General features: G+C 39.9%; 1 protein-coding gene across 2 annotated transcripts in view; it reads right to left on the reverse strand.

The window, feature by feature from the left end:
• Positions 1 to 9,866: 9,866 nt before the first annotated feature.
• The window catches only part of LOC131736917 (vesicular, overexpressed in cancer, prosurvival protein 1-like), a 73,178-nt gene continuing 65,310 nt past the window's right edge, over positions 9,867 to 17,734 (reverse strand). Inside the window, exon 5 of one of the 2 annotated variants that reach the window (XM_059022648.1) lies at positions 9,867 to 16,226. In XM_059022648.1, the coding sequence (XP_058878631.1) occupies positions 16,042 to 16,226 (185 nt within the window). In that variant the 3' untranslated portion in view covers positions 9,867 to 16,041. Of the gene's footprint in view, positions 16,230 to 17,734 lie in introns of both variants that reach the window. The other variant, XM_059022647.1, reaches the window with a different exon arrangement.

A 17,734-nucleotide genomic window follows, 5' to 3' on the forward strand; every position in this document is an offset into this window, starting at 1 on the left:
TGACGATGCCTGCAAAATACATTAATAGTTCTAGTTGCTGCTTCTTCAATTGTGGGAAGCACTTGCTTTGCTTGTGATGAGAAATCACCATCGGGGCTGATTGAAAACGGATCACGGACAAAATGATTACGTACCTGGGAATGCTCAAGTTGTCAAAGTGAGCACAGCTGTACAATAAAGTCTGTCATCATTAGGAGTCATTTTGAGTTACGTTTCACTTACAGCATATCAGAATGTTAAACTAAACTCATTTGTCTCAATAGACACAACACAGGTGCTATGTTATTTTACTAATATTTATTTGGAGGTTACAAAGACATACTATCACAATTCTTACTTCTTTTTTTCCTTTTTGGTTTGTTTTCAACTGGCTTGACCAGCTTATTTTAATTGACGAGCCGGTATGTCTTGTGCTGTGCTGCAACACATTTTTGGGGCGGGGGGGAGCGGGGGGCGGCGGGTGGGTGGAGGGGAGGGGGGGGGACATTGCAAGTGGCCTGCTCTGCGGCTGCCCGTCAGTCATTTGGCCCGCTGTCAAATTTAATTGCCGACCACTGCCTTAAGAGATTCAAAAGCATTTTGATGTTTGGTTTCCCATACCAGCACATCTTTGCCTTTCTTGGAACCTTTCAATAAATCATAAAGAGGTTTCGGTTTTGCTGCAAAGTCCTCTATGAATTCTCGATAAAAGTTAACCAGTCCTAAAAAAGAACTTGAAGCAATTACTGAAGTTGGTACAGGCAGCCGCTGAACTATCTCCACATTATGTTTGTCAGGAGACCTATTTCCCTTTTCAATGAGCACACCTAGAAGAAGTAACAGATGGTTGCATTAGTTGCGCTTTTTTAGGATTTAATTTAAGCCCTGGTTTTTCCGTAACTGACAGGAGCTCTTCCAACAGTTGCAGGTGTTCTTCCTCTATTTTTGTTTGCAATAACAAATTGTCAGCATACTGTATGAAGCACTGAGGTTTAGAAAAACAGGATAGAATTTCAGCAAGTATTTCATGGAAAAGAGTAGTAGAATTGTGAGAACCCTGGGGAAGATAGTTCCATGTGTACTGGGTGTCTACAAAGGTAAATGCAAACTTATAACGAGATTCTGGTTCTCTATCAAGTATGAAATGTAACCATTACCTAAGAGCTTGTGACTCAGTCGTGCCCGGCTCCGAAAGCATAACTGGACTGCAGACACAGACATTGTCATAATTTTTCCTTTCATCCAACCTGAACGGGAGAGACTACGAACAGATAAGAATCAAGTTACATATATCTGCTAATTCGCTTGTGTAATTACACTAATTAATGCGACGTATTGTTACGTGCTTATGTGAAAATTATATAAAATTAATGGTAATCGAGTTGTTACTGTTTTGTGTGAGAAAATAGTTTCTCGGTATGTATTTTTCTGTTTTGAATACTCAAGCCCCGAGATGACAGCTTCCCAAGCGGCCAACCCCAGTGCACAATCCAGCGTCAAAGGCCCCCGCAGCCTCACAGATTGGCAAAGCTGGCTGCTATGGCCAGAGCGGGTTTTCATAACTGGCCCTCTGCTGCACAATGGGGGAACTTTAACAAGTTCCGCCATCAGGCACACAGGCAAAAGACTCAGGCTAAGCCGCAAGCCAAGCACCAGCCCTAGCAATTTATTGCCACAAACCCAGGGCACCTTTTCAGGGAGTCAGCTGGACAATTGGTGTCAATGCACCATAGACAACTGGGTGCGCACTACTGTACAGACCGGCTGTTCTCTGCAATTCAAACACTGTCCCCCTTCCTTTCGGGGCGTGACTACTATGTTAGTCACGGACCCAGGAGATGTCGTGGTGTTGTCCCAGGAGGTGACAGCTCTGCTACAAAAGCGGGCTATTTGCACAGTACACCCTCTTCACCTGGAAGAGGGGTTCTACTCCAGGTACTTCCTGGTGCCAAAGCAGGATGGTAGCCTCAGACCAATCCTTGACCTCAGACAGGTCAACCTGTATCTGAGTCGACGGAGGTTCAAGATGTTGACCATGCAACTGCAGTTGCAGTCAATAATGCTAGGTGACTGGTTCACCACGGCAGACTTGAAAGACACTTATTTTCATAGCCCTATAAGACCAGGGCACAGGAGGTACCTGCAGGTCGCATTCCATGGGACAGCGTACAAATTCCGGGTACTGCCATTTGGACTTTCTCTAGCTCCCCGTGCCTGGAGGCTATTCTGGCCCCACTGAGACTCAGAGGCATCATAATACACATTACCTGGATAACTGACTCATTTGTGCTCAGTCTCTAGTGCAGGCACACAGAGACCCACACGGAATGTGTCACTGATCACCTTCATCAGTTGGGCATGTTGGTGAATCTTGCAAAGAGCCAGCTCACACCCTCGCAGACAGCCTTCTCTCTGGGATTGCTCCTGGACTCCAGGTTGATGCTGTCCACTGTGTCTGGCCACTGGGTCTGGCCCCTAAAAGTCAACATTTTAGCCGTCTGGGGTTATCCAATAGGGTCATTGACACCCTGCAGAATGCCAGAGCAGCATCCACACAATCCCAGTATGGGTACAAGTGGGACGTTTTTCAGACATAGTGCCTGTCTAAGGGTTTTGACCCCACAACCTGTCCCATGGCAGTTATACTGGAATGTTTACAGGACCTATCTGATGAGGGGAAATCCCCCTTTACATTAAAGGTCTATTTGGCAGCCATTTTGGTTTGCCATATCAAAATTGATTCTGTCTCCCAACGAGCACATTTCTTGGCTGGGCAATTTTTAAAAGGAGCTCGGAGGCTTTGGCCGCCTATTAAGGAGATTGTCTCTCGTTGGAGGCTTAGTGTGGTGCTTGAAGCGCTTATCAAGCCCACTTTTGAGCCCTTGCATTCAGCTGAGCTGAAATACTTATTGTTGAAGGCGGCTTTCTTGCTTGCGATCACATCCACTAAACGGGTGGGTGAGATGCAAGAATTTTCAATTGCAAAAGCCTGCTTAATTTTTGCAGAAGCAAGGACAAAGGTTACGGTTCGTACCAATCCTGTTTTTTTTGCCGAAAACCATCTCGGCATTCCACATCAACCAGTCTGTACACAGGCTTTCCATCTGCTTCCTTTCCAGTCTGACAGTGAACGACAGCTAGCTAGCGGGCACGAACGTATTATGTGGACAGAACACAGAGTTGGAGGCAGTCTGAACAATTTTTTTGTAAAGCCCTGTCGAAGCAGAGGCTGTCTAAATGGATAATGGACACAGTCAAGACTGCCTATGAGCAAGTCAACTTGCCCCCTCCAGAAAAGCTCACTGCCCATTCTACCAGGGACATGGCAACTTTGTGGGCTTTGTTCCAGGGTGCATCTGTCAGGGACATTTGCAATGCAGCAGTGTGGGCCATGGCCCATACTTTTACACGGTTCTATCTGCTGTATGTCATAGATCCACAAAACCCTGGCTTTGGAACAAGAGTGTTAAGGGCGGCTTCAGGGTCAACCCTTACAACATAAACACAGAGGTTCGTTCTCCCTTAATTTGTGTAGGCCTAGCGATATTACCTTGCGACAACTTTGGTATTTATACCCATTAGGAAATGTAACCATTAACCTTCAAGGTCACTGCATCAATGATTGTATTATGCCCTCAGGGTGGGCACAACTGTGTCACAGGCTCTGACGTGCAGCTTTGATATATCTTATTCATGTTATCAAGGTCTTTAGGATAAATATCCATTAGGTAATGGTTACATTTCTATTTCAGGGAACCATGGTGTTGTTTCAATGGGAGTGACCAGAAGCCTTTGGAAACATCAAGTGCACTGTAATAGCAAGCAGAAGAGGAAAGTTTAGACAGTACATTAGGGATGGATACCACGACTGGTGTACAAATCGGCGTATGCTTATTAAGCTCTCTGTAATTGATAGCATTATGTAACACAATTTTTGTTCCTGGGTAGTAAGTGTTACTTCTCTACTTTTCGTTCACATAAGGTCAGAAAAAAACAACATATGAATCCAAATTAACATGTATTTATACTAAAGTAATACAAAAATGACTACAAAAGATTTAGAAGTGAGTAGTTTTTCAAGATTTACGATTATACTGTAAATCACTTTCACGAATCAGCCCCCAAATGTAGTCTCCCATCATGTTCTCGTTATACTGTCCTTGGTAGCGGCGTTCAAAGTCCAGTATATCCTGGTGGAAGCGCTCGCCTTGCTCCTCCGAGTACACTTCCATGTTCTCCTTGAATTTATCAAGATGAGCATCAAGGATATGGACTTTGAGGGACATCCTACAGCCCATTGTGCCGTAGTTCTTCACCAGAGTCTCAACCAGCTCCACATAGTTTTCGGCCTTGTGATTGCCCAGGAAGCCCCGAAACACTGCGACAAAGCTGTTCAAAGCCGCTTTCTCCTTACTAGTGAGCTTCTTGGGGAATTCACTGCACTCCAGGATCTTCTTTATCTGTGGTCCGACGAAGACACCAGCTTTGACCTTTGCCTCAGACAGCTTAGGGAAGAAGTCTTGAAGGTACTTGAAGGCTGCCGACTCCTTATCTAGAGCTCTGACAAACTGTTTCATAAGGCCCAATTTGATGTGCAGTGGTGGCATCAGCACCTTCCGGGGGTCCACCAGTGGCTCCCACTTGACGTTGTTCCTCCCCACAGAGAGCTCGGTCCGCTGTGGCTAGTCCCGCCTGTGGTAGTGCGCCTTGGTGTCCCTGCTGTCCCAAAGGCAAAGATAGCAGGGAAACTTGGTAAAACCGCCTTGGAGACCCATCAGGAATGCCACCATTTTGAAGTCTCCTAGGACCTTGATGCCATCTCAGAAAAATGCAGATATATATCCACTTAGGCAGCTGGAACTAAACTGAACTGGTGGGCTTAAGGCCACTATATTTATACTACTATTTATATTACTGGAAAGTTCTAGAAAGTTCTAGAAGTTACTCCAAGTTTACTCAGCACTGACTCTATCTGGAATGTTCTGGAAAATAGGTAAATTTCAAAATATCACTGTCCTGGTCACAAAAGTAAAGTTTGTGGGGAATAATAGCCATTTTCTATACTTTTGAGTCATAAGCAATTAGGAAATAACACTTACTACCCAGGAACCAAAAAAAAAAAAATAATAATTGTTACACGGTGTATTTAGTCGCCAAGAACTGTCTGGTTTCTTGACTGGCCTGATGGGAGCATTCACTGAGGAGAGACAGGGACTAATAACACCCTGTCACAACAACAAGTGCACTGTGCTTTGTACATAAGGCACAGCTTCATTTGGATATTTATATTGCTTACAAGGGGGTGAATCTTTACCAAGAATCTCAACCTAGTATTTTGTGTTATCTACACTACTACAGTCATGTTTGAGTAGCGAATGCCATTACATGTTGCTGGAGCAGAGTGGTATAAGTTTGTGGGGAAGCAAAAACCAAAGCCTGTAAATCATACACGTCAGCTTTCTTTTTTGTGAACAATTTATTGTTTTAGACAATTCACTACAATACTATTCAATATAATAATAGTAATAGCAAACTATTTACAATGCTAGCTGGGACACAGAACAAAACAAAAAAAAAACCTATACAGAATTAAAGTAGGTCTCTCACAGCTGTGACAATTTCCTACTATGATGACATAGATTTGTGCTTAGCACCGTGCAGCTTGGCTGTAGATCTTTCTAAACGTGCGATGGACTGGAGATGTAATAACCAGGTATGATATAATGGAAGGTCAGAATTGAACCAGGACTGTAGAATCGTTTTCTTTGCAGCAGTAAGAGAAGCTAGCAGGAGCCTACGATTAACTAAGGATGGACAGAGTTTGGAATCATCATTTAGTAGAAATAAAGTGGGTGTTGGTTTAATTTCAGTCTTCAATAATTTAGAAACAGTAATAGCCACACATTCCCAAAAACTGCACACTGCTGAGCACTCCCAAAACATATGTAATGTAGTACCCATTTCACCTTTTTTACAAATGAAAACAAAATGGGTCCGTTGATATTTTCATTTGAAAACGCTTGAGTGGAGTGGTGTAAGCTCTATGTCTAAATTTAAAATGAATGAGTTGGTGTGCTAAATTTTTTGGAGAGATAAAAGTATTTTCCCACCCTTTATCCCAATTAGGAGTGACACCATATTTACAGAGTTCTCTATCCCAAATAGTTAAAACTGTCAGAGGTTTTAAAGTATGTTTTATAAAACGATCATATAGAAAAGACACTAACCCTTTGGTCAAAGAAAACCACCCTACAATTGGATGGGAAGGTAACCCAGTGTCCAGAGGTATTCGACAAGCAGGGACAGTGTCCAGAGGTATTCGACAAGCAGGGACAGTGTCCAGAGGTATTCGACAAGCAGGGACAGAGTCCAGAGGTATTCCACAAGCAGGGACAGTGTCCAGAGGTATTCCACAAGCAGGGACAGTGTCCAGAGGTATTCCACAAGCAGGGACAGAGTCCAGAGGTATTCCACAAGCAGGGACAGCCGAACGGAGCCGCAAGTACACAAAGTAGGACGAACCGGGGAGAGAGTAGGTGTCCTTAAGGTCCTGGAAACTGCGTAGGCCCTTCTCATTAAAAATGTCATTCAAAGTGAATATGTCTTTGGATGACCAATCTGCATACTTAAATGGTTGCCCCTCAGTCATTAACAAGGGATACACGTCAGCTTTCTTAATAGCATTTACAGCTTGAGAATAAGAAATACATACAGTGCTATCTGCCTATCCTTTCCAAATACATTGGTTATCATAATCAATTATATAGCCCCTTTTTCTCACAACATCTGAGCCCAGAATGTTACGTGTCTCACTTGTAGGACTGAACCACAAATGAGCTGAAACACTGTCGCTGCCAGTTGTACAGGGAAGGGAAGAAGATTGCACTGCCACTGAGATATTATCATTAAAGCCCTCATGCGTAATAGTTTTAGAAGAGGAAGAGGCAGGAGGTTGATCAAAATATACAATAGTCAAGTAACCACACGCTAGACTGGCCTTTTAGACTAGCATTGACGACAGGCTGACCATAATGATCTCTATGTAAATCCACCACCGTTTACACACGTACCCATTTTTCCTTTGTTTATTAGGGTTGCAAGGAGGGGGTCTTCACCCTTCACCACTCCTACGTCTTAGGATAGTGTTTGCCTTTCCCTTCATTTTTCCAAATGACTCTTTCTGTAGCTGCCGCTACAGGGTGTTGTATTTCATTAGCTGCACAAAACGGTACATTTTATTCATGAGATCATCATACAGTGTGGTTGCTGAATACACGGATAGGGCTTGTCGCAATTTTTGCACTGAGTTTTGAATTAAGAGCTGCGTATACAGCTGGTGGTTGTGATCTGCTACCTGAATGTCGCTGGATGCGCGTCTCTGTCTCTTGTTATTGCTTGTATTTTTGCCCAGTCTGTGGCGGGTGTTCTGAGAAAGGTGATTTGAGTTCTTTGTGCTTGATTTGCATTTTTACTCTTAACAGTGTCATCAAGGCCATTAGCGACGATGGTCCTAAACAGGCACACAACAGTACACAGGGGTCAGCATCGGTTAGTCTATTTTGATCCACGACCATTTCCAAAGTACTCAAAAATACTAATGAGTCGTGTTGATTTCGGCTAAACATTCCTACTTGCTTAACTCTATCTCGCTCAGGGGCAACAGCAATGTGTCCTCCTGTACATCGTAACTTTTTGTTTTTCTTTTAACTGCCGAATCACACTCTTATCATCAGTTGTGCCTCTTGCCTTGCCTGCCTTTATGTTTAAACATGTCTGTGTTAAACAGTCATACGCTCCTTGTACTTTTTAACCTGCCTTTGTAATTCACAATTCTGTCTCTCTCTGCGTTCTCTGTTCTTAATTTCAACTGGATTGCTGCATTCAAAGCACTGTCCTGACATTCCTTTCAGCATTTTTATACATTTTCCGAACTTATCTTGGTAAAGCCAACTTTTGCTTCTTATTTTAACATTATTTCTTCAAATTATCTATCATGAATTCACAATGATCACCATTTTATTTTTACAACATTCTCCAGTATTAATTATCACTCAACTTTTCAATTCAATAAATTGTTTAATTCAGGGCGTGTACACTCTGAATTTAACAATTACCACAACATGAGAACTGGTCTAATTTCCTTTATTTGGCTTGACTTTCTTTTTACTTATGTATTTTTCTAAGACGTGGATATACCTGGGCTTCTATTGAATTGCCCTCTCTTAATCGGTCGATTTGTTCTCCCTATATTCTGGAGTTTATATTCAATCACTCCTTATTATCAAAGATGGTTTTGATGTGTGACTAAGGCTTATATTCAATTGCCTCCTATATGGACTAGACACACTTTGTGTTAATGTCAGTGATTCTGGAGTTTATATTCAATTACTCCTCATGTATTTTTGTTGATACAGTTCATTCAAGAAAGACAAGTCAATCAATTTTTAATTTCTGGTGCCAATATCCCCAGTGGGACAAATACAGTTATTCTTCAAGACTACTCAGTCCTACTTCTGAGATTCTGCAGAGTAATATTTCATATGTCAAATGCCATTCTACAAAGTAGCAACCTATGGAGATTCAACAGAGTAATATTTCACGAGTCAAATGTGTCATGAGCATCTCCAAAACTTAAATAGTTTGTATCTGCAAGAGAACTTATCAGAACAAACAGGAACTCCTTACATGTGCCCCATGCACCCATCTATAGTGTTATTAGTAATTAACCAATATACTCACAAACTTCTGAGAAGCTGGTACAAGTCACGTCAGGATCCCGTTTCGAATGTAGTCCCCTCGAGGGTCCCTTGGTCTGGGTTCAATATGCTCCTGGCTCACCACTTTGTCAGGTAATCTTCAATCAAAACAGTTTAATTCCGGAACAAAACAAATCCAAAAAGATAGTACAGAACGCAATCACGTGCAAACTGCAGGCACAATCTTGAACAAATAATACTGCAGGTCAAATTCTACAGGACTCTATCGATGGAAAAACATTGAGTGAGAGGAAGTCCTGAAATGCAAGTTTACAGAGGTTATATACAGAACAAAGCCAGCTTCCCTTTCTTGGAGTCACGCCATGGACAACACTTTTAGCCGAAATGTTTGTAGATCAGAACCAGCTTCAGCAGGCTTGAATGTGGTTAGCACCTGTGATCAAAATCAACATTTTAATTAGCAAAGCAACTCATGCATAAACAAAAAGTTGCAGTGACAGGTGGCCGCCACTAGGGTACCAGCAATGATAGCCCTAGTGCACGAGGACATACACAGACAGAGTGTAATCAAAATAATAACTCCAAAAATGCAAAACAAAATACAGTGAGAAAACAGCTAAATACAAAAGTTTGCCAAACACTGGCTTAGCGCTGCTCCCACTAAAAGGGAGGTCCCGCTCCGGAACTTACCCTGTGACACACTAAAATAAACTGGGGTGGGATCAAAATCCCCTAAATGAATCCCTACACAATTCACTCACCCTGGCTGTCCACACAGTAGCGAGGCTGCACGCTTGCTATCCTTTTTTTATACCATGTGGCTGGGCTTAATTAATCATCAATTAGTCAATTAAGCCCCAGCCACATTCCGCAAATGGATTTGGCAGAGATGGATTTAACCCCATCCCTGCCAAACTTAAATTCTAAACTTTTCAACTTTATGTACAACTGCAAAAACCTGCAATATCTAGTGCACACATACTTCAATTTTATTTTAAACTATACATATACACAAATACATTATTTACACGTGCAGGGCTTTCGTCCTGCCACAGCCATTTTAAAGCGTTAGTAACATTGTCACAATTAATATAAAACCATACAATGTTACACAGACACTTCCGGCATATAAGTATGATAATTCTTAAGGACAAGGATAATTAATAGACACTCCTTCAATTTAAGTATACAAATAGCATAATATTATTAACATACTGCAACAAATTATCCGAGCCAATCGTATGAACCTTACTGGGATCTGTTAACATTTTTGTTTCTCTATCAACATTTGAGTTCAATGAAGCAACCAATAAAGCGGTAAGGTAATTAAGTAATTTTAATTCTCTGGTTGATTCAGATATGAAGAATGTTCATTTCTTGATGAAACAACATTTTGGAAATTATTGAGAAAAAAAAAAAAAAGATTAACAAACAGTGAGCCCTGTTATTAACAGTAAAAGGTTGGTGTCCCTCACTGTTACCAGCTTATCCTCTTGTTGATAATCTTTATTATTCGGTGCAATGTTTTATGTTGAGAAGAACAGTGATCATAATAAGAGGCGCTGTAGTTTTTCACACCACAACTATTTGTTAAGAATGTAAGGTCTGAGGGAAAATTCCCTGCTTATCTCTCATAATGAATATACTGATATGTTCAATACATTTTTTTTTGTTTGTTCACTAAACAGTAATTATTGTTCAATCCAAATCATTTTTGGTTATTGCCACATGACGTTTGTTCACATGTGGCTGAATCTGATGTTGAACAGACTGTTTTACAGTATATACAGTATTCCAACCAACATAGACTTTAATAGAATAATAATGTTTTCTATACAGCAGTGTTTTCTTTTCAGGTTCAGAACTGGAACAGCACACTTTCTGAAACATTTGTTCTTGCACTTTGCGGTAGACATGTTTGCCAGAAAAGCATTACTTTACCTTTGCTATATCCTGTGTTGTTTTTTTTCACAGTGATGCGTTTTTCAACACAATCCTGATTTTTTATTTTATTTATTTCTGTACTCCCGTCATGGTTTATAAATCAAACAAGGAATACATTTCTCAACTTTTACTCGGGAGTGTACGCCATGAGAAAGATATTTTTTTCTCACAGCATCATAGTGTATCCAGATCATATTCCCTCCTGCAACAATGCTGGTTCAGTAAGTGAAATGCATGGTGCATTGTGGTTACAGGAGAGAGCATGACATGGGTACGCTGCAATGTTTAATAGAAATGATCTTTCTCCTGGTGTGCTCTCCCAGGTAAAAGTTGAGAAATTAATTCCTGTATGATTTATGGTGAATAATGTGTGAACACAATATTAAAACGATTGGGATAATGTTTAAATACATTGCTTCAATACGGACAATATGGGATAAAGTTAAAGTAATGTGTTTTTTGAAAAAACTGCAGGGGGTTGCATTAAATTTTTTGGGTTTTTCACTTTAAATGTCACCTTTTAATTTAAGTTAAAGAGGAAGTGGCTTTAAAGGTCCTTTTTTATTTGTTCAACCATATGATATTTGCAATCATTGAGAGTTGTTGGTGGTTATTTCAAAATCCAATATCATTTGACTTTGAACCTGTCAAGTTTTTTGAGCCTTTTTAACTGCTTAGCACTGAGCAAACATTCTCATTCCATTCACACCAATGTGATTTTCAACTCTGTTGGTCCAGTCTTTCCTACATATACAGAGATGGTGATGAAGCGGAACCAGCCAAGTTAAAAGGCCAATTTGTCACATGATTTGAATTGAATGAGGACATCTGTTCAGCCCTAGGCTGTTTTCCAAACAAGCTCCCACACACATACAGTCAGATATAGAAAACAATTAACATCATGGCAAATATCATAAACTTGCAAGGTGAAAAAACTAAAATGGCATTTGAACCTATTTGCTTAATGCTCAATGTTTGTAATGTTGAAAACATGTAACAGCAGATCTTGAAGAAAGTTCAAAGGCAAAACATTAAAACAATGTAATAATATAAAACCAGCAAGAAACAACTTGCATGAAGGAGCAGTTCAATCAATGTTCTGAGGACTTTTCTTGCTTGTTTTATATTGTGGAAATAAGCTGCAACACATTCGAGCGAGCAAGATCTGCTTCGCTCCTGGGTACTGTATGTTATTAGGCACTAGGCCATAGAACAAGACTTACTGCACATCCAGGAGAGTGGCCCCATACATATTCTGGCAACCATAGGAATTATTAATATTACATTCTGTTTATGTGTGAATAATAAATAAACAAATACGTAAATAACATGATGCTGCCACTGTGAGAACCGTCCAATAAGGGTATTAATACCGATTGTCATGTGACAGTCATGTGTAAGACTAATCTTAATTCATGGTAATGTAATTTCTTACAATTAGTAAAATAATTTGGTTTGTCCAGACCATTCCAAAAATAGTTTTGTTAAAATCTGCCTAAAAAATCAAATAAAAAAAGTCCCATAGACTTCATTCCCATATGTATCTCAATTCAGGTCTAACTAAACAAAATATACGTGCGGTCACCCAATTAAAAAAAATAAATAAATGAAAACAATCTTGTAATTAATTATTTTATATTTTCAGAGTGGCATTTTCATGGCCAAATGTTCCGCTTTCCCACAAATTGAGTAATCTGAATTAGCCAATTAAGACACGCACTAATTTGCATTTTAAAGGAACAGTTTTTTTTTTATTTAATCTCAAAATCTGAAAGTGTATTTAAACTGGGTTTCTTTCTGTAACAATACAATGAAACATGATACTGTACCACACCACTGAACTGACATCAAATTAACTCCAAACTAACGCAACAAAATCTTAAACCCGCTCCAGTTGCATTTATTATTGCATAGATCATTCAGTTAAAATAAAGGATAGCAACCTGTTCCATGAAAAACAACAATAATGATAATAATAATAATAATAATAATAATAGTTTACTTCTGTTGTCCTAATCAATGTTGTTACAACCATTTAAAAACAATGTTCACAGCTATACTAGGATGATTCAATAGAAGCTGCGAGTACTTTCTCCAGCAGCTACTGTAGGTCAATACTTGTGTTCATGTCTGTGTGTGTCTGTTTATTCGTATATGTATTAAAACACAACAGAGTTCCACTGTCCTCCCAGGCCAGCTGGCTGAACATAATACATGTACTTCTTAAGGATTTTGACTGAATGTATGTGTGTTTCGACTATATAATGTATCCATTTATTACTGGCATCACCTTCAAGAAATAGGAAAAATGCTTGGTTCCAAGTTGCAATTTGATTGGCTAGACTTCTGTCAGAGTATGACTGAGAACCCCATAACTACATAGGCCAAATGTACTCATTTAACACTAGAACTACCGGACGTACATATGTACCGAGAACTACCGGAGCGGTACTTATTTTAACCGCTATATTAAAATGTGTATAAAACTGCTGCAGCGACGCACGCTGTTCTGTGTTAAACAACATTAAAAGTACAGACAGGACTACCAAACACAATCATTTCAATGTATCCTGGTGTTTTTGTTTTATTTTTGTAAGTTTTTTTAAACAATACAGTAAATGCAGATGTAACGTCAGACAGCACAGACAGTTTTACATTGTAGTTGAAACAGTGTGTTTATTTTAACATACCAAACATAGTGCTTACCTGGAATTCTGATTTCCTCACTTATATTTTCCCATCATTTCTTTGTATTCTTTATCAAGATATTTCTTGTGCTGCTTATCATAAAGAACAGGCTATTGCTGCACTACTATACTCAGACGTTCTCCCATCTTGCCTGTGATATTTGGAGCGCAAATGAGCAGGAAGAGCAGGGTTGCGAAAAACTTTCCATTTGACATTGTTTGTGACACCAGTTTTGCAGCCTGCTTAGTACATGTGATGGACACCAGACTTGGGGGGGTGGTGTTGCAAGGGGAGTTATGATTGGTTGCATTGTGTAAAATGTTGCACATGTATCCAAATGCTGTTATATAAAATGGGGTGGTTTTAGCAGCTTAGAGATGACTTTTGAGATGCAGCGGGTGCTTACGACACTGTGGAGCAGTAGAGAATTACAGTGCCCCACTATTATTCTGTAACTATTTTTTTTTGTAATATAATCATGCACAACAGGACTACATTAAAAAAAAAGTGTTCAGACTCAAAGGATAGAACTTACAACTCTTCAAAACATGGATTGTTCAACTGTTCAAAAGATATAAAGGTAAAACTTAAAAATGTGCATTGTTCAAATGTTCAAAAGATGGAATGTACAACTGTTCAAAATATGGAAACGTATAACTGTTCAAAATGTGGAATGTAAAAAAAAGTACCTTGTGGAGTCTAGTTTGTGCAATCAACACAGACATGTGTCGTGCTTGCCAGACACTGTCTTATTGCACACGGCACAGCTGTCATGTGTCTGGTCTACTATATCAACACCAAACTTCGTGCAATTATAAAACTGTACAGTCTCTGGGAAACTGTACAGTCTCTGGGAACATGTTTTTCTTGGTTTGCCCTTGTAGACTGTTAGAGTGCAGCCCTTCTGCGTCCACAAGTTGATACACGGTCTGTCGATCGACCTCTAGCTAACGTAGGTAATTACTGCCTCCCGGGTGGTATCAAAAATCTAACTTGAGTGTGCAGCTGTGGCTGTGCCTGTCTCTGTCCCAAAATTTCTGAAACTTTCTTATCACTTTCACTGTCACTATCCCTAACCTCATTGTGATCACAGTAAGTTTCATCACTGTCTCTTGGTCTGGCGCATTTTCGTGTCCAGATTCATCTTGCAATAACTCCTGAAAGTACTGCAAGACTTGCTGTGCAGTCCTACATTGAGTTTGTCTATTCGATTTCACTAGACAGTAAATATTTCTGCAGTTGTTAAATAAATCACTTGTCTGAAAAAGTATCCTGCTGTAGCTATTTAAAATAAACACGAAGATTTCAAGTTCAGCAGCTCGATCACACGCACTAAGCCAAACCCACCGTTTCCCATACGTTTCTGCAACCCTGGGTCTACTGATGCTTTGAGATGTTTAATACATGTACAGTGCTCACCCGTTATAACACGCCTTGTTGTAGTGCGGAATCAGTTACAACACGGTAGGGTCGTGGCTCCCTTTTGCTCCATAATGCCATTACAGTAGCCCTTTTAGACTCGTTATAAGGCAGAACACAAATAGCACCGTCTTGTAACTATGGCTCCCCACTATAGCATTATAAAGGGTGAGCACTGTATTTAGGAAAAGTCAAGAACCACAAACGTCTAGCTGCCAAATCAGTGGAGAAAAATGCATTTTTTAAAAAGTGATTGGTCAAAAAGACCGCTCCGGTAGTTCTAGTGTTAAAACGCAAAATAAATAAAGCTGTAAAATAATTATTATTCAACCTTCTCAGTCCTCTTTAAACTGTGATTAAAATATAACCACTGGACATATTTTAGTGTTACAGCAGTCATATCCCCAAATATAACAGAAAAATGTTCTCAGTTAAGTGATACTCAGTTAACTTCATGAACAGGAGCCTTGTGTACAGTGCAAATAAAAATAAATCATATATATCAGGATGGCACTATTTTTCATTTTTGTTTGGCCTTACCAGCTGCTGCTGAAATTTTCAGCAGGCAAGCAGAAGAAAGATGTTTTCATTTTAACAAAATCAAACAAAGTAATCACACAGTAGCCAGCTAGTGCTTCCTGGTCTTGCTGCCCGCTGTGGTACAGGTAAACAAGTGTAGGATTTATTTTTTAAGTTTACTTGAGTATTCATATACTTTGACTAAAAGCTGCAGCACTATAACAATGTATATCTATATACATTTTTTTCCTGTGACAAATCTGTTCTCCCTGCATCAGCCTCATATTATGCCATCTTTCCTAGCTCCCCTTGGTTTTTTTTTTTTTTTAATATTTCTATTATTACCAATAGATACAGTAATGTTCCTACCCATTATTCAGCCAGTGTCTTATATTAGACACATCTTTGCCAGTGGGCTACTACTGAGATGGGTGAATAGCAGCTTGCAATTACAAAAATGCAGTCAACCTTAAAACAAAAGAGTGCAGCTTGCATAGCAGTAGGGAGGTTCAAATTTTGAAAACATGAGAAGTACAACAGCAAATTGGGCCTGCTTGTGTGATGTTATTCTGCCACTTCTCCAGGGATGCTCAACAGCCTCACATTAATCCATACATTAATCTTCTTCTCAGACACTGACTTGATCATTTTCCCCTCCCTGAATGAAAACAGGCTGCATCTTTGAAATATAATATAACCATTGAAAACAAAAGAAGGAAGAAGCATCCACCTTTGTCCCTCAGAAAAAAAAGCCTGCACATAAGTTATTGGCTCCTTATTTCGCTGAAGATTTGACCACTTGCTCGTACGGAGGAGGCGGCTGGTTGCAGTAGGATGGAGGGGGTGGGTAGGACGCATTGAGATGTGGAGAACTGGGCTGCACCTGGAAGGCCGGAGCAATGGGATTCACCACAGGTCCTCCAACGTTACCATAGTGCTGCATGCCTGGCTGCTGGGAACCTGCTAGAGACAGGAACAGTATACGTATGTCATTGAGAATTAGGGCTCTGTTCTCAAACACTTTATTATTAGTATATATTCTAGTTAGTAAATCTAGGGTTTTTGCCAAGGTTGCCCCAATTGTTTCTTATAATTTGTATCAAAAACATAAGCTAAGTTAGAAGAAACAATTGGGGCAACCTTGGCCAGCACCAAGCAAATTTGCACAACATGCAAGTTCAATCTACTTTTATTGTGCCTGAAAAACACAAGCCAAGTTAGTAGAAACAATTGGGGCAACCTTTTACAGATGTGCCTATTTACCGTTCCTCTCAATAACATAGCATGAGTATGTTTCACTTCAGGTCACTACCCTTATTCTCAGGAAGCACTTCCCCCGTAGGTCCATGTACCTGCAAGTTTTACGCATTACAGTGTTTTTGGAAATCACACCAGTCAAATCCTACTAATACATTTTGTGTTGAATTTTGTCTGTCTTTTATTTTTTGTGTCCTCACAAACTAATAAGTACATTTTTTGGCCCTTCATAGTAATTTAAAACTGAGCAAAAGGAATCATCCAGAGACGAATCCGACAGTTTGGACAACACAGAAACATCAAACCTACAAAAATAAGTCTGAAGCAAATCAGAAATTGATCCTTCAACAGCCAGGATCTATTTCTGGACAAGAGCAAAGAGACTCCTCTGCAAGTATTATTTCTGTTGATTACCCTGATTATTGGAGTAAAGAACAATATCTGCAATACAAAGAGAAATATGAATGGCTGATTTTTTCTAAAGGTTCTCTAGGTTGCAAAGATTTTTGTGAGGCAAAAAATACACTACAATACAACAGCAATACACTGTTTAGTTAAGGTGTTACATTTGCCTCCCAAAAAGTTTAAAAGTATGATTAGTAGAAAGTCAGAATTTAGAAGACCACTAGTTTTGTTCAGCAAGTAAAAAGAAATAATTTGCCTGGCAAGACTACAAACGAAATTTCTGGAAAGGGAAACACAACTAGAAATGGTTGATAGACATGAATGCCTCTTTAAACATTTTAACAGCTAACCAAATGCTACTCAAATAAGACTTTCACCAATCCCCTGAGCCTTTAGCACCTGGGTAGGTTGTTAAGGCTTACCCTCACATGTATGCCTCAGTAATGAAATAGTGCTTCTTCCGATACACACCAATGTTTGCAGCACTAACGTATCATCCCCTTCCACTTCCAGGCTGCTCTTCTCAGTGTGATAGACATATCAGTGTGATAGAAAGACAATGATTCTTGGTGATAAATCTCCCTCTCGACCTCTGAGGGCGCTAAGTAACGGGAACAGAGTACTCTGGACTACTTGGCCTGACACTTCGTTCCGAGGGTTTTTCAGAGCTTCGGTACACTAACTCATTGACCCGGAGGGGAAATGATGTGGCAGCTGCAGATCATAAAAAGCAGCTGCAATCATTTACCAAGGGATCATGAGTGACCGTATAAATAGGGGTCGAAGCAAAGTTATCTGTTCCTTCG

The sequence above is a fragment of the Acipenser ruthenus genome, chromosome 4 (genome assembly GCF_902713425.1).
Source record: "Acipenser ruthenus chromosome 4, fAciRut3.2 maternal haplotype, whole genome shotgun sequence".
Taxonomy (NCBI): Eukaryota; Metazoa; Chordata; class Actinopteri; order Acipenseriformes; family Acipenseridae; genus Acipenser; species Acipenser ruthenus.